At 41.6% G+C, this 24,383-nt stretch overlaps 1 protein-coding gene across 3 annotated transcripts in view; it reads right to left on the bottom strand.

Moving 5' to 3' along the window:
• Positions 1-24,383, bottom strand: part of ptprfa (protein tyrosine phosphatase receptor type Fa) — a 385,056-nt gene that overhangs the window by 157,391 nt on the left and 203,282 nt on the right. For all 3 annotated transcript variants that reach the window (XM_085433425.1, XM_085433427.1, XM_085433426.1), the window contains 2 exons: positions 18,103-18,120; positions 14,443-14,553 (listed from right to left, as the gene is read on the bottom strand). In XM_085433425.1, coding sequence (XP_085289551.1) covers positions 14,443-14,553; positions 18,103-18,120 — 129 coding nt within the window. The remainder of the gene's footprint in view (positions 1-14,442; positions 14,554-18,102; positions 18,121-24,383) is intronic.

Consider the following 24,383-nt stretch of genomic DNA (forward strand, 5'->3'; position numbering starts at 1 on the left):
GAGCTCAGTTAGGTCAATTCTCTTACTGCTGCTAATCACGTATTTTATTTTGGAGGATTTGATTAAAGGTACAAAAAGGTCAAATGAGAGTAAAAATACTTTTAGGGCTGGAACCGCTATTCATCACTGACAATAACTCAAAGTTACTTCAGACCAGTGATTCTAGCTTTACAAAGATCAACAACATGCTGAGCTGACGTTTTAATGTCAATGTTGTGACGTATTTTTTGCACTCGTGTTTAATCTGCAGGAACGGACTTTTCAGAGCGAATTTACCCTAAAATATTGAAGGAAGCTGCATCTCTCCCGCCAGGCTTTTACAGCATATGTGACAGTCTTGTAATGGAGGTAGTAAATTTTCAATAAGTGCACAGGAAAAGTCAGGCCTTGATTTCCCAACTGACCTTCCAACACACACACACACACACACACACACACACTTCACACAGGTGGCGCTTCCTGCTAATGTGGGAAGTGTTTCCTGCCAACTTTGTTTATCACGCTAAACGATTTAAAATCCAGACTGACTGAGATAACATCAGATAAACTTTTAATTTTACTCACAGCTGAGTGACAGAAATACGAGGCCGAAACCTGTAAAATTTGATTGCCAACTGTGATCTGTGTGTGTGCATGTGTGTGGCAGTAAAATCAAAACACTACAGCCAGCAGCACATCAGCGATCACAGTGACAGACACCATATCACTGTCATCATTACCTGATTCAACTCTTACCAAGACAGAGGGGGGGTAGGCAGAGCTCTACAACAGGGCATGTTAGCTTCAGCTGGCCAGCATTCACCAGCACTGAACTGTTGTTATTGTGTACACAGGGTGTTTGACCCTACAGACCGCTGCAAACATTTCAGTTTTACATGACATGAATGTGGTGTACAAAGTTAGAAAATGTAAGAACACAGCAGGCGTCGTAGGAGGTTATTATATTTGTTCTTTTTATCCGTTCACAGGTGTTCAGAAGTTTGCAGGAGCTGCATTACATACGATTAAGTCCATATTACTTCAGTGAACCCACCCAATGCTTAATATCAACACGGTGCTAAGATTAACTCACTCGTGCAATTTGTGAGTAAAGTTCTGATCGAAATACTGCAGTTATTTTATATTTTGACATATATACCTGCAGCTGACATGACATGAAGTTTTTTATTTCTTAGTTTAGTTTCTTGGTTTTGTAAAGTCCTACACAAGTCATCAAGTCAACCGATGCATTATTATTTTTGGTTATATTACCAGTTTCACAGGAAACAAACAAACAAACAACTAGCATGCTCCTGTCATCTGTCCAATAATGGGATACAGAGAAACTCACTGTCGAATATTGCATTTAATCTCCTGCCATGTTTATGACATATGAGTTACACTTGATTTATGGCAGATTTGGGAAATTCTTTAGAGTAACGAGCCAGAAATGTTTATGTAAATCTTTTAGCATAGCAGCCCGATAGCAGCTTTTGGGAATCAGTCCATAAATATTCAAAAGCCTTACCTGATTTAACTCGATCGTGGTTATGTTTTGAACACTTCCAGATGGTTTGCAGGGTGGCTGCTATTTTTAGATCCCTGGAAGTCTGTTTCTTACCACCTGCACTTTCCGATTTTATCATCTCAAACTTGTTGAAATCACACATTAACTTCTGCCTCAAACTAACTCGCAGCTTTTGTGAAGAGGTGGTTAGCTCACTGGTTGAGCCTCACGGCTGAAATTCAGCGACCGGGCGTGAGTCCGAGCTGTGGCTCTCTCCCCCTCTTTCCTGTTTCCCACGGCTGAACCGTGAAATAAAAGCAAAACGTCCAAAAAACTTCAAAAAAACAAAACAAAAACACTTCATGTGAAGGATCTTTGTTGGTAATAAAGAAGAACAAAAAACAGACATGAAAAGTTTGGGGAACACAATTCACACGTCTACTCACTAGATTTGTAAACTTTGTAAGAGGAAGAGTCACCAGCGTGGAGAGACATACAAACAGAGGCTGCACTGGATGCTTATGTATGTCAGATTATTTTGAGCAGAGACAAATTTATATTTTTAATTTTGTTTTGTTTGAGCCAATTCCCAGAACTTTTTGCTGCAGTTTGTGTTTTTCCTTCGTGTTCTTTAGCTCCTGCTGTGGTGTTCCTCAGGCACATCCAGCCCAGGCAGGATGTATGATTCCTCCCGGCTTTCTTCTAGCTGTACGTGCCGGGAATAACTCGATAGTGAGGAGTCTAGCAGGTAATCAGATACACCTGACCCACGTGATCTGACCTGCCAGTGTGGCACTGATCACCACCTGCACTCATGTATATATCTTTCTACGTAGCACTCATAATTCTTATTCTCATGTATATATCTCATGTATATCTCATGCACATATCTTTCTTTCTACATAGCACTTTAATTCTTATTGTCTGCACTGAAGCACCGCAGCAATTTCCTAATGTTGTAAACCTCAACATCTGGCAATAAACCCATTCTGATTCTGATTCTGATTCTGGAGGAGCAGCACTTCTAAGATCAGCTTCTTCAATAATTCTGAGCTCCACAAGCCAAGAGTGAACCGAAAACTCATTTCCAAGACTCGTATCCAGAATCTCATTTTTTTGCTTATGATCAGAAGTCAAGGCTAAAACAAGCTGGACTATGTGCTTGAAGAGTTATTCAGCTTGTTTTTCATGCAACATCCACAAAACTGTTACTGTGAATGCAGGTTTTTATGTTTTGTTTAGTTTTTGTTCGTCATCTCCGTCTTAAATAATGGTCAGGTATAAAAATAATCCCCAACACTCACATTAAAATCGATGTTTCCTATCTAGTCGACTTTGTTGGGGCTTCTAAAAGCATCGTCCTGCAGCACAACGTGGAGGATTTATATTTGTGCTAATCAGAGCTTTTTCATATGTGAATGTCTGACATGTGATGTGACATCAGTGCCGTCCGACTGGTCTCAGCTCAGAAATACTGCAGTGAGCTGGTGTCTGAAACACACACGTAGAAAACAGGTGTGGAAAACATCCTGAGCTGATTCTCCCAGAACGGCCTTCAGTCCTGTCAGCGAGGCAGAATTGGCTGTAACAAGTAAATGCTAGTGTTTTAGAGTACTCAGATTACTTTATTTTAATAGGGTAACATAATAACTTATCAGTTACCAATTACAACGTCATGGTTTTAGGGACCCGTTTGTTTGATTTTTTACTAGATTATTATTGTTAATATTATTAATGGTAGTATCAGTATCGATTCTTAATTTATTATTATTATATTATATATTATTATATATATTTAGTGTCTATCAGTTGCCATAAACCATGTTACAGCCAATCAGGACAGTGTTAAAGTGAGTGACTGAGCAGGTCGACCTACAGGGCTGAGGGAGAGCGGGCTGTACTGCCATGATTTTAGGCCTTTCTAAATCAAAGTTTGATGCTTCCCAGTACTGCAGGGTAACAGGTTCATTATTAATAGCCATAGTTTTCAAGGTTCAAGGTTCAAGGTTCTTTATTTGTCACATGCATAGTTATACAAGTATAACACACAGTGAAATTTTGTAATGTTTTGTTTGTTTTGTAATGCAACGCGTTACTTCTATCATATTAGTGGGGGTCATACCATGTTCTCCTGCACTGCTTGTTACTCATATCACTGAGGATCGTTTGTCAGGCCTCCTTGATGGGACCGGGTGACGGATAACAGAAATCTAACCATACAGTGCATTTTACGCCTGCATGGTACTTCATCAAACTAATTCGTTTGCACTTGTCATATGAATGTTTGATTCAAGACATTTAAAACTGACGTGTTTGCGTTCAATACTTAGCAAAACTGTGAGACGGGTGCATGCTGGCCAGAACTGTGAAAATCATCATATTCTTATGTTAGTCAATTAAAAAGTCACCCATGGACATGGAGGATGGTCACACTACGATGACAGTTATCAACTCTGCAGTTAAACATGATGGTGTTACTGCAACATTTAGTCTGGATGATGGCCTGATGGTGGATGTAGGTACTGAGTGAAACTGAAATCAAACTTAGTAGCCAAGATAACTTTGAATAGTAAGAGATACATGTTAAGACCAACAAGAGTTAAAATGCAGACAGACTCGTTTTTTTACTGGCATGCCAGAGAAAAGAGACGAGAGAAAGAAGGGAAAGGGAAGGAGAAGGGAGGAGGGATAATTGAGGCAAACTTCTGAAGCCAAGCCCGAATAAAGAAAAAGCTACAGTTGTAGAAGAAGCTAAGATGGAGAAGCTGCGATGAATGGGGAAGCGAACATCTGTGTGCACGGTGAGGGTGTGCATGCAGCAGCACAGGTGTAGAGGCAGCAGCAGCATGCTTGCTCGTGAAGAAATGAATGGGAGAAAGGACTTTTATACTAACTGGCATCTCTTTTCCCTTTAACTGGACCAACAGGAGCTCAGCTTTAAGTTTAATGTTCACTGTATCATTTTTTCCTTAATTTTACATTAATAAGCCAAACTTTCCTTCAAGTGAACTGCAGGTTATAACACAGTATGCTGCCATTTGTTTAGAGATTCTGGCTGTTTTTCAGTTTTGTGTAAAATATTAAACTTTGTAGAAGTGACTTTGCAGCCCAAAATCTGTTACGGGGTGTTTGCTTTATCAGCTCACTAGAAAATAAAGATGCTGGTACAATTATGTACTGCAACAGTTCGAATTTTTAAAAAATCAATAGGACATGATAACTATAATAATATGTTGCTGTAATCCCTGTAATCTACTAACTGATGTCACTTCTGACAAAATGAGAAAACAACAAACACCGTTAGTGTGAGAGAGGGTCCATGTTTGGGTTTCACATATTTGGATTCATAGAAATCAAGAAATGTTTGAAACATAGCAGTGCAGCTGAAAACACAAATGAAGCTACACAGATTTCTGTGAGGCCTTTTAATCTGCATGGTTTGTGATCAAAGTAAAGAAAGACTTTGATTACTGCACAATGTTCGTGTTGGCTGACCGGTGCAGCTGATCAGTGTCTGCTGGGGCTCACCTCCTCCTTATAGTGTTTGCAGTATTAGTGAAATATTTATTTTTTGTTAAGGACATTAGATGACAAATTATCTGGTTTGCTGTGTAGCGCAAATTTTCCACGACTTTGCTTCTATTTTGGTGAGTAAAGTTCAAATATTTTATTAGTCTGTTACTTAAAACTAATTAGCAGCTCTGTGTAGGTGTGTTGTCCATATACAGCCTATGAAAGTTGCGAGCGCTAGCTCATAGCTTAGCACTCCAGTCTCATTTATGATAACCTCTGGCTCCAAAAACCCAACACTGGTCATGGGTACACTGCTAAGGCCTCAATATGTTGGTGACCGTCTGCAAACAGAAAATTGCAATGGAAAAATGTGTTAGATAAGATAAGATAAGATAGAACTTTATTAATCCCTCGGGTGGGTTCCTCTGGGAAATTCGACATTCGATTGTTGTTGTTGTTGTTGTTGTTGTTGTGGCACTTGCTTGTGTGAAACTAGTCACAGGTGGTCTATGGTACCAAAAACCTCCTTCTGGTTGTTCTGGTCGCTAGTAGGAAGCCGTACTTGGTGTTAGCTTCCATGAAAAATACTCGTCTGCCAAGTAACACTGAAACTGCGAAAACTGCAGCTCAAACTGGAAACAGAGAAGCTTTTTCAGACTTCCACTGCGGGGCACCCTGCTAGCAACCAAAACAATCAAAGAGCTTTTTGGTGCAGCCCTCTCGCTGCAGCTGATTTCAGCCAGCTGTCCAAAAACCATTTCCCCTGCGACCAGATGTTGCTGATGTATCCAAAGGATTTCATGGACTTGTTGCATCACGACACATTTACTGTTGTTGTTCTCGCACAGTTTGCTTTTTTTTATAGGACTCACATTTAATACATTTTGATGATAACCGGGTGTGACTGGATTGCATTTCTCTTTTTAAATGAGAACTCACTGCAAAAAAGCTTTTTCAGAATCATATAAACACTATTAATTGTTCCAGTCTTCTCATCTATTTACTTTTATTGCTTCTTTAATTTTAAATGTGTCACTTCACCTTGGAAAGTAATCTGTCAGGATTAAATTTAACTTCCCCTTTTTGAACAATCAAGAATAACACAGTTGGTCAAATTAGCTAAATAATGTTATGGAGATTTAAAACTAAGTGCAGCATCGATCGGCACCATTCACTGACCTCAGATATAAAGACAAGGGAAACAAGCGGCACTACAAGGCTGTAAATTCACATATCAGACACAAACACTGGGGCTAGAGCTGCAATTCTCTCCTCTAGTAGTTCACTTCCACTTCTGAGCTCCTCCACATTCTGCTATTAATGATCCAGCAGTAAGAGTCTTGGAAAAAGCTGTAAACATGTCTGAGGCTATCTTTTCTTTCTTTCTTGCAGAGTGTAGTTCTGTAGCAGACGAGAGGAGAGAATGGTGAAAGCAGTGTGAGCTCAGAGCCTGCCGCTCAGCCTAATGATGGTCAGGCAGCAGATGAGAGCTGGGATGAGCCATGCCTTTGAATTAGCCACGACAACAAAAACATGATCAGCATGCTGGAGAGGACCTCATGAGACTGATGCAACATTTTGTGAAGTGAGCACAAACTCTGAAACCAGAGATGTTATGCAAACACTCTGCTCCATTTTAACCAGGAAAGTTGTGAGGCGTGTGAGACTGGCACTACATGTGTCATCATCGTGTCACTGCCCTGAAAAACAGCTTTATAGGAAGGGCAAAAATCTTGCACGACAGTTAGGCTGTTAAGAAGGTTTGTCAAAGAGTAACCAGGCTAACAACTGATTTGCTGACAGATGTTCTAAGCTATGATATCCATGAGCCTGATTTAAGGTAGACTGTTGGGTTACTCAGAAAAGATCAGCTTCATTTTCCAAAGTTTTTGGTCGTAGAAAATCATTTGCAACTGTGGAGCTGGTCTGTTTAAATGTAAATATTCATGATCCCGTCGAGCTTCTTGTCCACAGTCGAAAATCTAACATTAATAATAATAATAATAATGTGTTTTGGACCTGTGTATGGAAACACATTACACTTACAGGAGCTGTTGGGCTATGAAGCCCACTGCCTGGATGACTTTTACACACAATGTGGATTCAGTGACCCCACTTTACGTGTCCTGCCACTGCATGGCTGATTTGCTTTGGTTCCTAAACACTTCCTCTTTGGCATATCTAAAGGGAAGAAACTTCACAAACTGATTTGCTGGATTGATGGCTTCCTTTACAGTAACATGCTCAAGTTCAGCAAGCTCTTTAGAACAGCCCATTCTTCTACAGCGTTTCTACACGCAGACGGCGCAGATAAGTGCTTTTTGTTTTAAACACATGCTGTTGTTCTAATCAGGCATTAGATCATAATTATCTTCCCTTTCCTGCAAGTTCACCAGGACAAATTTGAAATCTTTATTCCCAATTTGCTGTGGTGTACAGGTTTGTTGCCTTTGTAGAAAATACAGCAGCTCCCTAGACGCCTTACAACACCAACTCAGTGCCACGTCCTCAGTGTGATCCTTTCCTGGTGGGAAATTCACTTTTTAATAATGTGCATTTATGACATTTAAAGTAAGACATGCTCATTTCACATTTTTTAATGAAGCAGGGTGCATAGAGCAGGATGTGATGCGGCTCATATATTAAAGCAGGGTGGGGTGGGTTGAACATCAGTGGAGGTGAGGGGCAGGGTGGTTGCACTGTAGGGTTGGGGTCCTGAGAGAGGCCGGGACGGGCCTGAGGCGCCAAGCGAGATGCAGGCGCGGCACGGCTCCAGTCTGCCAGGCCTTGGCTTTAAGAGGGTAAAGAGTGAAAGAACCAACCTTCCCGTTGATCTGAGTGGTGAGATTTGGATTGGTTTTTTTGGATGGCGGGGTGCAATGGCGATGGAGGGATTTAAGATAAAGTGAGAAAGAAAAAAAAGAAACAACGAGAGGGGCAAAATAAGGAGTGGGAGGAAGAAGACAAGGAGAAACAGAGAGAGTAAAACAGGCAAATATCTGCTTATCCGTTAATGAGTGAAAAACAGCCTGTACACATCAGTGGCATACACACACACACACACACACACGCACGCACGCACGCACGCACACACACGCACGCACGCACGCACGCACGCACGCACGCACGCACACACACACGCACACACACACGCACACGGCATGTAACAACCCAACGCAAACCCACCATGCACACAATGAAAGATACACTCTAACGTAACAAGAATAAGGCACACAGGGAGATCTCACAGTAAGGACCCCCCCGACCCCCCAGTCACACACACACTTTCCCTTCCCTGTCTTTAACACTGCTGCAGCAGCTGAGCCCTCCACAGCCTGTGAATTAAGACAGCATTAAGGAGGTGGAGGCTTGCTGACAACCAGACTTCATTAGGCACACAAAGCAGACGTTGTGTTACCGCTCACATTTATTCTGCTCATTGACTGTGGGGGGAGCTCAGCCACACAGCACCCTGAAATCAATGAGCACATAAACATGCTGCCCTAACAGGATTAATCCAACACTCACCTTGGAAATTATTCTACCATGAACCCAGTCCGTACTTAGAGCAGATTCATTTGTATGGAGGCGCTTCGGATTAGCTAACACCGAATTCAAAGGACACTTTTTACCCACTGGCTGATGAAAAGATAAACATTGATTAAAAAACTGTAGTAACAGAGTTGTAAATCTGCTAAACCCTCTGAACCTGTGAATGTTACTCTCACCCACAGACAGAGCAGATACCGGGAGCACTGAGAATAGAATAGAATAGAATAGAATAGCCCTTTATTGTCAGTGTACGTGGGAAAAAACTTTGAATTTTACCCAGTTGGGTGGATCCATATTTGGACATTGACACAATCATTGATATTTTTACAGTTATATAGTAAATATGAGCCTAAAGTGCAAACTCTCAGCTTTGATTTGAGGGTATTCATCTTTACATTGATTTACCGCGGGCTGCCAGGATGAAGTAAGTAGAGATACTCAAACCTCCCTCCCCCTAGGCACCGCCTTAAGCTTTTCTGGGGGGAATTGCACTGTGTCTGCCCCAGGTGTATCAGAAACCCCTCATCTAGGAGGTGCTGGTCATATGTCTGAAAGCAGTGCCTTTACTGCGGCCTCTCCTGAAAGGTCCATGGAGTAAACTAAGAGAATGTCTGGAGGAAGCTCATTTCTACTGCAAGGATCGGCAGTCCAATTCTTTTGGTCACTATCCACAGTTCCACAGTAGGCAGTAAGGGTTAGGGTTAGTAGATCAACCAGTAAATCAATGGCTCTCCCTTTATCACGAGGGACCAGTCTGTCTGTTATCATCATGCTCGACTCCTCCTCCATGCTACAGTATCAGTATTTCCTTCATCTGTTCAACAGGTGCAAAGTTTGGAAATAATTTCAACTCAACCGTTCTGAGTGATCACAGGATCCTTGTGATGGTAGAGAAACACTATCAGGAGGTAGGAACAGCATTATCCACAAGTTCACCACGCTGTGAAAATTTCAGATCAGTCTGTAACAAAATTCCAAGAGAGAAACTTATAGACTCATGATCACTGACTAAAAACATGCTGAAGACAGTACGAAGTCAGGGCATGTTTGACTTTCAGTGGCACTGAGTCACTGCTGTTTACTGATGATGTGACATATGACAGAAGTGTGAATTCTGAATTGGGCGACACGCCTTCTGCTCAGAATCAGCATATTTCTGCAGGATTGACAAGACGGAGCAGATGGGAACGTACGTAATGACCCAAAACATGCTTGAAAAACAAACCCAGAAGTTTTTAGAGGTAAAGTGGCTGACTGTCAGTCGAAGGCTGCCGAAGAAAAGAGCTGCAGAAAAGTCTGGAATCAAAGAGTCATAAAGAGAGCTGTGGTTTCAGGGAGGCGCTTCCTGCAAAAGATTCTGGACAAACTATTAAACAGAAACATTTTATTCCTCATTATGTGAATTTGCACAATGACCAGTTGTTTGGTGGTTCATTGGTTTCAACCCCTTGAAATAAAGCTGAGAGTCTGCACTTGCAGCATGATAGTTTCATTTGAACTTTACTTGTGTCACTGTCTTAAGAACCAACTGTATTTTCTGTATATTTTATAAGCTTTACATAAGCTGCATTGACTTACACATTTTTAGGCAACTTAATAACGAGGCTTTTCCAGTAAGTTAATGAATTTAGAGGTTTTGAGATGCTGCTGATGTAAGACTTGCCATCCATTAGTGCCACAGCTTACTGGAAAGAAAATATTGTAAAAACAAAAACAAAAAAACCTCAACTGTCAGTCTATAACCCACAAATGACAGGATCACACGTCTGTGGAACTGCAAACTTAATACTAAATGAAGGCTTTTAATTTCTTCCCTATTTTTACAGCTTTGAAAGCTCAACAAAAGTTAGTGAACCTTCAGTAAATATGAATTACTCTTTGCATTTTTATCCAATTTCCTCTATATAGGCACTAAAATATTATTAGACCCCATCAATCGTATGGTTATGTTAAAGTGCATCTTTAGGACACTAAAGCCAGTTGATCTGCAATGTTTAAGTTAAAGAAATATTTAAAAGCTAAATGGACCAAAGAACTTCCTGTGCTTTCCAAGTAATGTCTTAAAACGTGGACTAAATAGTGACACACATTCACTCCCAAAATAGTCTCTCACGTCCATCAGAAGAAGAAGTGAAAACAAAGCATGTTAAACAATAAAATGCAGCTGTCTTCATGTGCAGATAGGAGGATAAGCATTGAGACATGAGAAGTAACATATACGGTCAAAGTATATGACTGACACCTGAGTGGAAACGAGACCAGAGCGACAAATATAGAAAAAGAAACTAAAAAGAGATGAAGACAGACACTGGTGGGGAAGGAAGACAGACACACTGGCAACATATCTGTGACATATGTTGCAGTGATTGCTCAGAAGCCACAGTGTGAGATGAAAATGGAAACGCAAATACTGGCACACCTAGAGAGGTTACAAGTTAAATCAACACAGGCAGGAACCTTGAAAAGAGAAGCAGAAACAGAACAAGTCACATGCTTTATGTTCTCACTTTGTTGGCTGCGGTTCCTGTTGGTGGCTCAGTGGAGGATGCGTCTTGTAAAATGACATCAAATATGTACATTTATGTGGAAACAAACAAAGTGTCCTCAAAACTATGCCTGAACTTTCTTCACGACCGAGATGGTTAACTGACAGTTCTCTTTAGTTCCCAAAGGCAAGTTTTTTATGTTATTCTGAGTGCTGTGCTACGATCTGTTATTTGGAAAATGATGCACATGCCATGTTAAGTAGATAAAAAATGTACATCTGTTCACACATATGTACTTTCAAGAAAGGCACACACACACACACACACACACACACACACACACACACACACACACACACACACACACACACACACACACACAATGGGGCAAATTTGGCTATAAGTTCAAGTGTATTTCAAAATGAATGAATGTGCTTTTAAACTTACAGTCACATGCTCTATCACGTTTTTTGCCCATTTTTGCGTTGCTTTGTTTTCCCGTGTTAGTATTGTTTCTGTACCATTTTCATTAACGCTGCATCAGGATCGTCACTCCTGCTGTTTTCGCTCTGCAGTTTCATTGAAGAATACTGGAAAAGCACCACATACTTAACCTAAACCTCACAATACATTTTAAAAAAGGTTTTCCCTCGAAACGTTTCCTGCCAAAGAAAGTGAAACTGCAGAAGATGACACCAGGTGCAACTCCTGTCAGGAAGCCTGCAGGACTCAGCCTCACCAGACTGAACAACAGAGGCTGGAAGTGTTGCTGATCTGATGAGCCTCGGTTTCTGTTGGACTTCAGATACAGTCAGAATCGGCTATGATCAACACAGAAGAAAGGATCCGTCCTGGCTCGCGGGATATTTCCTTGGTAAACTTTTGTATCAAAGTAGAAATGTTTACATGCATAAATCCCACGAAAACCAGCTGCTACTGATTTTGATTGAACACAGGACACAACTTTACAACTTGAATTCATCCATTAAATGACCAGAGTCTGCTCTATTAGTATATCCACATAGTAAAAATAACATTTTGGCAGGGAGTTGATTTCCATCTTTTTCTGCAACATCTGCACCCTTATTGTTTTCCTGTTGGACTATGACCTTCAGCATCCTACACCTGCTATGATGTGTTCACTTTATAATATCCAAGCAAGCTCAGTGTGGTGTATACAGGAGTTATCTTAACATGAAAGGGCAGAAAATCTGTTTTTTTTTCTCTTAAATGTCAATACTTTGTCACTAATTACTCAACAAGCTTGACTACTGCAAAACCTTTCTATCTAGTTTACCTGAAATTGTTATAAATCATCTCCAACTAATCCAGAATCCTACAGCCGAGTGCCTACGAGGGCCAGAAGGAGAGAAAACATATTACAGCAGCTCTGAAGTCCCTGCAGTGGCCTTCTGTCAGTGACCTTATTGACTGCATTTCTTTTACTTGTTTTTAAAGCACTTCATTGTCTTGCTCCACTATATATGTCTGACATGCTGACAGTGTATGAACTAGCAAAGACCCTCAGGTCCTCCAGCACAAATCTGCTAGTTTTTCCAAAGTAAAGGACACATGGGGAGGCAGCTTTTAGCTTTTATGCCCCGAGCTGCTGGAGCAGTCGGAGTGGAGGAACTGAGAACAGCCGGAAATGTTGAGAACTTGAAACTCAAAACCCGTCTTTGCTCCTTTAAAAACTATTTGAATCTGTTTATCTGTACTTGTTTGATCTCATTACATGTTGCTTTGTCCTGCTATGGACTTCTTGAACCACTTTGGCCTGAACTAACCTGCAAGAAGTCGTTAAACAACTAAAGTTTCAGGGTTTCTGCAGCAGATCTGTGCCGTGGGATCTCATTGCTCCCTGTGAGAATTCTTCCTGCTTATGTTGAATATAGAAAACATCTCCACAGTATGACCTCACTGTATAAACAGAGTCCTTGTTCTCAGACTGAGAAGGACCTGTCTGTACTGTCAGCTTCACTAACATTGCTGGTATTTCATTGAGTTGTGTGAACTGGGTCATGACGTCAGACAACAGGTGCATAAAATCAAAGCTGCTGCCTCTAAAGTCTGTCATTTGCATGTTTCTTGAGCTGAACGCTGCAACTTAATGCTTGAAATCGGGCATTATTCTACCATCAGAACAGAGCATGTCATCTTTGGGTGTCAGCTAGCGAGCTACCTTTCTGCTACCTTCTAATCCTCTTTTCCATGGAAGAATGTTCTTTTGCCACCTTGGAGAACAGCACTGGAAGAATTTGGACTGTTTTTAACTCTCAGTGGTACCCTGATGCTTGTTTGAAATTAAAGGAGCATGTAGATCCAGAAATGGCTAATAATGCCAGACGTAACAAGCAGCTAAAATCCAAGCTCCTGTTTGTAGTTCTGTGCTGGATGCGGTAATTTAAGTGCTGAAACTGGGCCCGAATCTTACCCACTGACTCCAGTGGCATGTAGGCTTGTTGGCAGGACACAGGGTCATTGCAGGTATCTCCTCCCTTCTTGTGCAGGTGGAATGAATCAAAGAACGAATTTCACACATTAGCTGTGTGATCAGAGATGAACGTGTGAGGGAAAAATCAAACATCTCTGCCTGTCTTTGTTTGACACACTGGGGGAAAATAGATTGTGGGGCAACGGTTTAAGAAGCAATGCTCGACATGATCGAAAACACGATACAACAGCTCCAGTTAAACAGCACTAAAGATTTGGTAACAGCTGTATTTATTATGCAGAAGCTTTCAAATGATTTTAAGTCCGACTGCATCAAAGAGAGCTGTCAAACAAAAACGAGATTAAAAGGAGAAATGAATCAACAGCATGCTTTGAAAATTGCCTTTGAGAACCTGATACTGGCTGAGGCTAATTGAGTTGTTTGTTGACGAGACTTGAGAGAAAGCCTGAGGCTTCCTTTCACCCTGCTGGCTTTGCTGCTTTACATCCAGCCAACTGCATGGAGGGGATTTCCTCTCCACTTTTTCCCCATTTGCGACGTGAAGGTGTCAGCTTCCCTTTGGAGGCAAGACCCTACACGTAAAACCTCCACTGCCCCAAAACTAAAAGGCAGAACCGCAGCCAAACTCTCTTTCATCCCTGACGAGTCAAAACATCCCCCCAGGTCACTGTGAGGTTAGGCAGGTCAAGCAAAGTAACAACAGAGCAGAGGAGCAAAATACATAAATCAGCACCCAGGAGACAGAGACGAGACAGAGAGGCAGAAAGATCAGGAAATGACAGTGTGAGGCTGGAGGTGTGATTTTCGCTGCAGTCACATCCGGAGAGGCAGTTTTCCTGTTAGCATTCAGGAGGCAGAGCTGGAGGTGACGAGAGAGCACCGTTTCTGCTGCAGGCGGTGACCCGAACGGCAGCAGGGAGGGGGGCGGCCGAGGTCAAGAGGGAGCTTACCTCGAACATAAAGGTTAGCTGGAGCCGAATAACGAGTCCCGGCGCTGTTGACAGCCACACACTCATATTTGCCCTGGTCCGACTCCTCGCTGTTTTCAATCTGAAGCGCTCCTGGGGAGGGAGGTTAAAATGTCACAGTTAAGATCTGCACCACACACACGTGGAGACACACAGACACACTGTTAGCCTGATCGTCCAAACGGAAAGCTCCCCTTAACTTGGCTGAGCAGAAATCTGAATCCAAATCTATACAACTAACTAACAAGTTTTCTTCAAGTCGTATCATTTGATCTTATTATTTATGACAACTTTAACAATTAGCTGTTATTGTGCTGACTCAGGCTTTCCAGCATTTTCTCATTCCAGGGTTTCAAATACTGACATTTGTCAAGATATGCACAGCTATGGTAGCCGTTCTGCGACACATCAGGTTTATGACAACACGTCTTTCACTCCCAACTTGTATGAAGTCTTTGCAGGGCTTCATATTTAAACCATAAGATAACCTCTTGGTTTCTGCAGGCTACATTTTACTGAAGATGAATATTGGATGTTCTATCTGCACAATTAACCACAAAAGCAAACCACATTATTTATCAGATAAATTCATTAAAAATAGATACTTTAAAATCTACAGTTTTCCATGTCAGTAAAGCAAAACATGAACATGTAACAAACAAACTGTAGTCCCCCCATATGAGGGGTATGTTGGGGAAAAGTAGTTCTAAGTACAAGAAACGTTTTTTAGTAAAGTTTTGTAAAGTTGTTTTTGTAAATTTATGAAAATGACTGTTATTCTTGAACCTCTCATTCTTCTTTGATGGCTTTGAAAGACAAGAACTCCTTCAGTGTATCTTTGCAACATCAGACAGAAAAGCAGCATTTGACACCCTGGGATAGAAATGCACTGGCACAGCTGTCGCTGTCAACAGTATAGCTAAAATGTCTTGTAGAGACACAACCATGTAAATGTGATTCTTTTTTAAAGGGAGCCTGTTCTGATGTTCCTTATTTTCTGTCACAGATGTGCTGTTCCAAACTTGGATGTTAAACATCCAAGTTTGGAACAAAAACGTTTTTTTTCTGAATGAGAATAAACTGAGCGGCCAATTTAAGATCAAAAAAGGAATATTGTGAGATCTGAATCACGCAAAGCAACATTAGCTGAGCTCTACAATACAAACCTGGACCTGGAAATGAACAGAACAGATTCCATTTAATGAAACTGCTTTTGTTCAAATGGATGGGAATTGAAGACATTTGTTTGAAAGTCTAAATAGGCGATGTGCTGCTAAACACAATCGGCCATGAAATGTAATTTCCTGTTTTTCTGGCAACACCATTTCAAAATTGACTGCTGCACTACAGGATTCCCAAGAAGCAATCTGAGCTGTTTATTCTGACTGTCAGTCAAAACACTTTCAAATTGTTGAACAGAAACAAGTGAAACAGAAGACTTTGGCCTAATTGCTGAAAGTGTCCCAGGGATTCAACAGCTTGTCATTTTCAGATGTTAAAATGTTAATGCATGAAACCCCCGACTGTTCAAAGCCTTCAGTAACTAAACTAACCTCCACCGATCACTGCTATATAAACACACAATACATACCTGACATGGTGATCTACATCCAATCACACCAAAAAGCTTCTTTTGCAATTTCATAGCATTTAGAAACATGTAAAATGAGCTGTCATTGCTGAGGTTAGCTTTGAGAAAGAAGCAACATGTGTTTAGTAATAATGTGGTTTTATGTGCTGACCGTGACATACATCATGCAGTGTAGCAGCGCACAGTAAAAACTATGAGAAATAAAAATGTACATATTTCAGAATACAATCCTGAAATGCAACATGGGATGGGTGTGTGAAGCCGGTTTAAGAAAAGAAAACATGTGTGTGGCAGCATCCCGGGTGGATCTGGTGCAGACAGTGAGCCCAGAGATGGAGGAGGAACAACCTTCATCTGGGATGCAAGGACACTGTGCAGCGATGAATGTCCTCAAACAATCTCCCACTCTCTCTCGTTCTCTCCATCACACACACACACACACACACACACGCACACGCACGCACGCACACACACACACACGCACACACACACACGCACACGTACACACACACACACACACACACACACGCACACACACACAGTACATGTACACATCAGAAATCCTTGGGTCAAAATACTGATTAAGAGCTCTACTTTCTAAAGTTTCTCCCAAAGAGTGTCCAGGCGACTGAGGAGCGATACGTCACGTTGCTGAAGATTGAATCAATCTCTATTTCCATTTTAGCGATGACTGTTTGTCTCATTGGACATTCTGCACCTCCTGAAGGAAGCAGCATTTCAGGAGAAAGTGCGTCACTCTCTCCTGAGCTGATGGATGTTTGCTTTGGCCTCTTGGCACCAAAAAGGCTGACGGGTGCAGCAGGAGAGGGTGTCTTGTCACACATAGAAACGTCTGAAGCCCTGAACAGAATGTTGTTCTCTACCAGAACTTCCTTTACCTTCACACCTCGAGCCGTGTATGACTGCGTATGTAGCATGTATGAGTGGGAACCATGTAAGAGCGAAATGTTCTAGGAACGGGCCGATCCAATCTGAAGCTTATCTGATTTATTACATTTCAAGGCAGATTCACCGCATGACTGCAAAGATTGTACCAGTCGGCTGGGGTAAAGAGATGGTTAAAGCGATGCTACCAACTGACCATTCGGTCTGCTTTACCACCCTGATTTGTGGCCATGAGCGGTGGGTAGTCACCGAAGGAAGAGCAGATGAAGAAAACGGCGTCTTTCTGTTTGTCAGAGAGAGGGTGAAGACCTCCGAGTACAGCACTGCTCTTACACATCGAAAGGGCTCGCTAAGATTTGGGCATCTGAGTACAATACCTCCTGGATGAGATCCAGCCTGGTAATCAGTGTGAGCACAGACTCACTCCAGTGGGGAGAAATCATTAGAAAATTCATGCTGATTGACACAAAGTGTTGTGCTTTCATGCTGACAGAATGAAAAAGAGACACAGAACTTTAAACAGCTCCTTTTGAGACACTTCGCGTCCAACTCTTCATTTATTTTGGAGGGTAAATAATAATTGTTAGGCACTCTTTAAAATATGAGTCTAGATTTTAGTGAGTCCTCTGCACGCCGCTGTCCTTCCTTCCACACCATGAAAATGGAGTAAAACAGCTGTTTGATAGAAAGCAGCTGCAGTTTGTCTTCAGTGCTGCATTCTCATTCTGAAGGTGCACTCTTCCTTCTTGCATGTGTATAGTAAGTAGCAGCAAAATACAAACGATTGCATATTATATCAAAAAGGCATTATTTTGCATTTGATAAAAAAAATGTCCAACTCTGTTTTATACAACCTGCAAACTCAACACTGTTCAGCTGCGAGACTTCAACCAAAATAAGTACTCATGAAGCTCCGCAGACAGGCATTATTTACCCTGGTTTTCTGAATTGGAAAACTTTTTACCCGCCTCTTTCAAGACCATACACACCTGTGCACGGTTATGTGCTGAAGGCAAAGAAAGTGTTGGAACAGGCAAAAGGACAGAGGGCTGGAAATGGGGACACACCGAGGTGGAGAGAAGGATGAAGGCGATGAAGGAGAAAGGGAGGATGAGTAGATGTTTTTCTGTAGCCAGCATTCTTACCTCTTATTGGTGTACCACCTGTGAGGTAATTTGAATGCAAATAAGATTAAAGATAAGCATTAGTATAAAGAGCAGAAGTGAAGCAGAAAGACAAGAAGGCAGGAGAGCAAACAGGTAAGAGGAAGCTAGGCTCTCCCTACTCAAAAAACATCATCTCTGTAAATAGTTCTGATATTATTCAGCGCTGAACAAGTTCAAGTGTTGGCACAGAGGGAGAAATAAACTGAATGTTTATTTTCAACCAAAACCAATTTCATAAATGACAACTGTGGAAAATGTTTTCTGAGTGAAAACCATTTTCTTCACTAGACACGTGATTTATTTTCCCCACGAGATCTGGAAAGCACAAACAGTTTCAGTAATGCATCTTCACACAGCTCCGACTGGCAGACTGTCATTTGTGCATCTACTTATTTACTGTAACACGGTACTTATTTGAGTTGCACACCTGGCTACTTGCGCCACAGAGCTGGCTTCCTGTTGTGATCATAAAGCTACTCATCATAAAACCCCACACCTGCTTTTTCCCTGAAAGCACCAAGCTGTCAAACACTTGACCCTCATTCACCAACAACAGGCCTGCTTCGCGGTGCTTTTTCATGTTCTCCTGCAGAACACAGCCTGCTCTCCCTCTGATGCAATGCACAGAAACCGTCATGCGTCCTGAAATGTGCTCTTACGTTGCTGCCTCAGTGGCTGAGAACTGTACTAGCTTCATAATTAGCACAGTGCATTAGCATACTACAGATGTATTTTTGTAGCACTTGTCACTTTATTTGGGTCATCTAAATGCTCATCAATGTTTTGTCTGTGCAGCGTTCATGATCTGAGGTTTGTTTCTCCCAGTATGGATGCTTCTGACATTAGTTTCTACACATTAAATGTTGTGTTTTAAACAGTCAAGGCAGATATAATGACAAGAGACAAAGATTAAGATCGTCTTCTTTTATAAAGAAATGTTGTTAATTAAAGGGAGACATGGTGGTGAAAATGTAGATTTTTTGTACTTTCCTCTCTGCCTTTAACTTTGAGACAGTTTTGCTTCCCTCACAGGTGAATGAAAATTTTACTTTAGAATTTTGCCGCTATGACCTGATAGCAGATGCTTCTCTGCATGGCTTTTGCATATTCTACCTGTACCTGCATATGTGTCCTCCAGGTATCCTGGCTAACTACCACAGTACAAAGACATCCTGTTGTGTTAATTAGTGATTCCAAAATAAGTGTCTATGGATAAGAGGCAGTGCTTAAAGCAGGGCTGCCCAATCCTGGTCCTCGAGAGCTACTATCCTGCAGCTTTTAGATGCATCCCTACTCCAACACAGCTGAATCAAATGAATGGCTTGTTATCAGGCCTTTGCCAAACACGATGGCATGCTGAAGAGGTAATCAAACCATTTGATTCAGCTGTGTTGGAGTAGGGATGCATCTAAAAGCTGCAGCACGGTAGCTCTCGAGGACCGGGATTGGGCACCCCTGGCTTAAAGTGTATATGTGAATATATAAGATGAATGTGGCTTGTAGGGTTCCAGGGGTCAGCCCGTCCATTTCCATTCTCAAAGTGCCTTTTTCCTCCCACTTGAAGTCGCCAATCAACACTTTTGTTTCCTTCTGTTTTCTGGAAGTTTTAACAGAGGAATTTTTTCAGAGGCTGATCCATGGAGCAATTTATTCATAAAATTAGATTTGTTTCTTGCTTTTAGAGATTTCCAAAATTCCCTTCCGAAAGCAGAAATTGGCTCAGTGGTTTCATCCTCAAATCTGTTTTCATCCTGTTCTTCTTTAGTGTCTCCCCTTTAGCTCAGTTTAGATAGTATTTTCATACAATAGCTAATAAAAGATAATAACGTACACTTAAACAAATGTATTAATTATCACAAATGCATGGCTGTAAATAAGTGTGTCACTGTCTGATAACATAAAGCTTGATAACTAACAGCTCTACACTTCTAATGACTGCTTAGGCCAGTTTCAGCAGTTTTAATGTGAAGGTTCAATCAATAATTCCTCGCTTAAAGTTTGGTTGCCGATGACTAATTATTCCACTTTCTGGCTATAATTCAACCCTGAAGAGTTCTGAGTTATTTTGGTTTCACCAGGTTGTATCAGTCCTCTTTATTTCAGGAGAGATTAAGTATTTCTATTTTTAAGAAGCACACAAACCCTCCTGGTTAAATACAAACGATGCGCTCCTTTCACTCTGTGGTGTAATAGTTGAGTCTGTAAAATGAAACCAGTACATAATCTGTATTCTTTCTAGTGGCCAAACACAAAATGACCCTACTGCTCATTAGATCCATGACCTCACTAAACACTTCTTTCGTATTTAAAAGAAAAAGTTTGCAAAACGCTATGTTTCAATCGGCAAGTCACTTTCTCAGAACAGCAGAAATGATCACTCGTGTCTAAAGCCAAGATGGTACCAAAACTGCAGTGTCCATCTTTTATATACAGCCTATGATTATACGTATAATAGCCTCTGGAGCTGTCTGATAGTCAACATCGTTATTGCATCACAGACATATAAGAAGGCTACGAGCACACTAAACTGTTTGAGAAATGCACACATGAATCTGCAAAGAGTGGACTTTCCACTTTGTTAAAACCATCTTTAATTCTAAATAATAACATGAAAGATTCTGGCCTGCAGAGAGCAAATGAAGCAGACAGCTGCCAACAGTTCCTCTTTTAATGGAGATAATTGATTTTAATAAGCTGCAGTTAAGCAAACTGTTATTGTAGGTGAATGAAATTTCGGGTCAACAGCTACATGAACCTCATCTTCACCCCTTGAAGCTGGTTAAGACGCTGTTAAGGAGAGTTCAGTTACAATTACAGCTTGTTGTTATTCAAACACAACACTCAAATTCCTATTTACATAATGTTAATTGTTCAGCCTGCTGCTGTTCATTCTGTAATTTACTGGTGTAAGTAAAAGGAACCATTTGAGCATATTAGGTCATATGCAACAAACGGACGAGAGAGAGGGATGGTTACTATGCAGATTCTCCTGATCTGGATAATAAACCAGGCCGCTTTGACAGGAAAACAAAGTGTCAGATACAGGTGGTGAAGAGGAGCCCTGGAAGCTGTGTGGCCCCGTGAGCTGATGAAGGAGACATCAGCAGCTTCCAGAAAGCGGGGCTGGACATTACCGAGACCTGCCATGACTTCCCTCTCACAGCTGCCTGACAGCTGGATGGATCCCACTGCAGCAGGAAGTCTGTTATGACAGATTCAGGGCAGCATTGTGAAAAATAATACGGTTTTATTATATTTTCACAATGTTTGGATTGGAAGGATTATTTTGTTTCCGAAGTAGAGTCCACCAAGAGTGAGTGCAGTTGTATCTTCATATATCAGCTGAGAACATCAGAGTCCTTGTATGAAACTGTGTAAAGTAAAAACCTCCAGCTTTGTTTCAGTTTCCTTTTCCAAGCAGAATGAAGCAAAAACATATCATCTGACTGGCTGTTAGAGGGGCTGACATTGATGTTATCTATCGGTTTCAATGCGGAGCAATGATGCTGCTTTCAGACTACACAACATTTTTATCTGTTGAGGTGGTCGCTGACTCAGATCAGGCGATTACAGAGTCATAAAATCTGGAGACAAATCAGACTACATCTTGCTCCTGAGGCTGGCTAGACAAGCAGATACTACTGTGTTGCTGTGTTCACAGCTCCATCCAGCTGCACTGACATGATCCTTACTCTTTATAGGTCTTTAAACTAAGGTGGTGCTGTCTTGTTGATGCCTAATTACTCAAAGTCACAGAATTGAAGGAATCACAGTGGAAGACAGAAAATAATTCTCCCCTCCCTGGAGAACACCTACTGCTATGCACAGTGCTCACTGTCACTCTCAACATGAAGTTTCACCTCTTGTTGGAAAGATTTTGAAGAGGACAGTCTTTAGTGTTTTCAGAAATCACTCACTTTAAAACTTCTCTGTTCTTTGCACCACAAGGACAATTTATTGGACGTTTGGTGTGAACAGAAGATGGCGCTGGGATGGGAAAGGTTCTGAGAAAGGTGGGCACTTTGGGGTGTCACTGCTGTCTCTGGGGGTTAACCAAAAACAAACAACTGCACACTGAATTATTGCGTCTTCACTGAATTTGGATGAATTACAAGATTATCAGGTGTTTGATCTTATTTGTCTTCTTGTTGAACCTCACAGACTGAGGCTGGAATAGTTGGAAATATTCAGAAGAATGATTTTCTGTGTACTGTAAGCTCGATCCGAAGAAAAAAAAGTCAGATAATCTTTGCTTGGATTTCTTTTGGTTTCAAATCTGTATCTTCACCATTTTAAACTTCAGTTCTACATGACTGAAATACCAGTTTAAGAACATCTGGCAGCAAAAATAACTGAAGTGGGATCTCCAGATTTCATGAGCAGGATCACACCTCAAACCCTTCCTGTAAGACGTCTATAAACCAGCCCGCCTGCCTGTATCAAGCTCAGTCCCCACTGAGGTGTTACGTAAGCAGCAGCCGCTCCCTGAGAGTGTTGCTTCTCATTTATAGAACAACATTATCAGTAATAAGTAGGAAGGTTGTGGTCCTTGCTAGTGAAGTCTCACCTACAAATTAAAGTTGATTTCTTTCTGATTTCCAAAACGTGGTCTCAGAGGTTTTCAGTGACTCGCAGCAGTGTTCAGCTGAGTCGCAGGTTTGTGGTGACTCGGAGGTGAACGTTGCACCCCACGTTTACTGCAGGGCTGTCGCATCGCTCCTCTTCTCTGGGTCTCATTGTTCCCCCCGGACAGTCAGATCTCATCCTGAAACTTTGTCCCTCATTGGTTTCACATCTTTTATTGAAATATTGGCAGGAAAAAACCATGCAGAAGATTTTTATGTTTTTTTTCTTCAAACAGAGCAAAGGCCTCAGATTGAAAAAGAAAGAAGCTATTAAAGTTTTAAATGGATCAAAGGCATTTAAAAGGAACTAATATAGTCACTCCTCTTTATAATGAAAGCTACTGAAACAAATGACTTTATCTGTTTCACTTTGCTGGCGTGCCACTGGATAACTCTGATTTTTCCAATAAAGGAAGCCATCTGTGCTCGACTGCAGAGGGACTCCATGTGACAGTGGGGCTCTATGAACCAAATTAAAACAAATTGCCGTGCTGTTCAGTTAATAATATATGGCCTTTTTTTCCCTACCTGAGGCCCTGACTGTGACTTGGGAAAATCCTGGGGGTGAACTTCAGTGCCAGCGATGTCCCAGAGCATGTCTCTCAGCCTTTCGTCTCCAGCCTGTATTGAGATGCAAGCAGCCTCAAGAGGGGCCCCGGGCCCGCTGAGATGCAAAATCGGCTTTTTAGCACTGCTGCAAAGCTGGGAGGGATGTTTGAACCTGAAGAGCCGATCCAACGATGCGTAGGTGCTTACGAGTTTTGGCAAGACTCAAACATTTCTATTTTCTCTCGGAAAGTGAGCAGAAAGGGCAGCTGATAGGTTGCGCAGGGCTCGGTTACTCAGCCATCCAGCTCTGCTGTGAGCCGCTCAGCCCGGATTGGTGGAATGAGATGCACTATCTGCTTCTTTGGATGCTGGCAGCCTCCTCACAGAGCTGCTTTACAGGGCTGCCTGTGCTTTAACATTCATCACCGTCTGTGGGGTCTTAAGCACTCTTGGCACGCCAATAATCCTGCACAGGTGCTGCTCAGGTAATTACTGAATCTATGAGGTTCTGTTCAAAGTAGGAAACATTAGCCTCCATCATTTGCTTAATGTGTACTTTACTCTTAGCAACTTCAGTTGTTGCTTACCACTTCACCTTAAGTGTTGTTATTTTTTATGTCATTTTTGTGATCAGTCGTCTGTGCTATGGTCACGAGTCTATAAATGCATGTAAACACAAACCAAATCCCATTAAGAGACTTATTACAGTGGGGCAAAAAAGTATTTAGTCAGCCACCGATTGTGCAAGTTCCCCCACTTAAAATGATGACAGAGGTCAGTAATTTGCACCAGAGGTACACTTCAACTGTGAGAGACAGAATGTGAAAAAAAATCCATGAATCCACATGGTAGGATTTGTAAAGAATTTATTCGTAAATTAGGGTGGAAAATAAGTATTTGGTCACCTCAAACAAGGAAAATCTCTGGCTCTCACAGACCTGTAACGTCTTCTGTAAGAAGCTTTTCTGTCCCCCACTCGTTACCTGTATGAATGGCACCTGTTTGAACTCATCATCTGTATAAAAGACACCTGTCCACAGCCTCAAACAGTCAGACTCCAAACTCCGCCATGGCCAAGACCAAAGA

The sequence above is a fragment of the Copadichromis virginalis genome, linkage group LG15, assembly GCF_057382275.1.
Source record: "Copadichromis virginalis isolate Kocher_CV1m ecotype Utaka linkage group LG15, C_Virginalis_male_GT1.1, whole genome shotgun sequence".
NCBI classification, from domain to species: Eukaryota; Metazoa; Chordata; class Actinopteri; order Cichliformes; family Cichlidae; genus Copadichromis; species Copadichromis virginalis.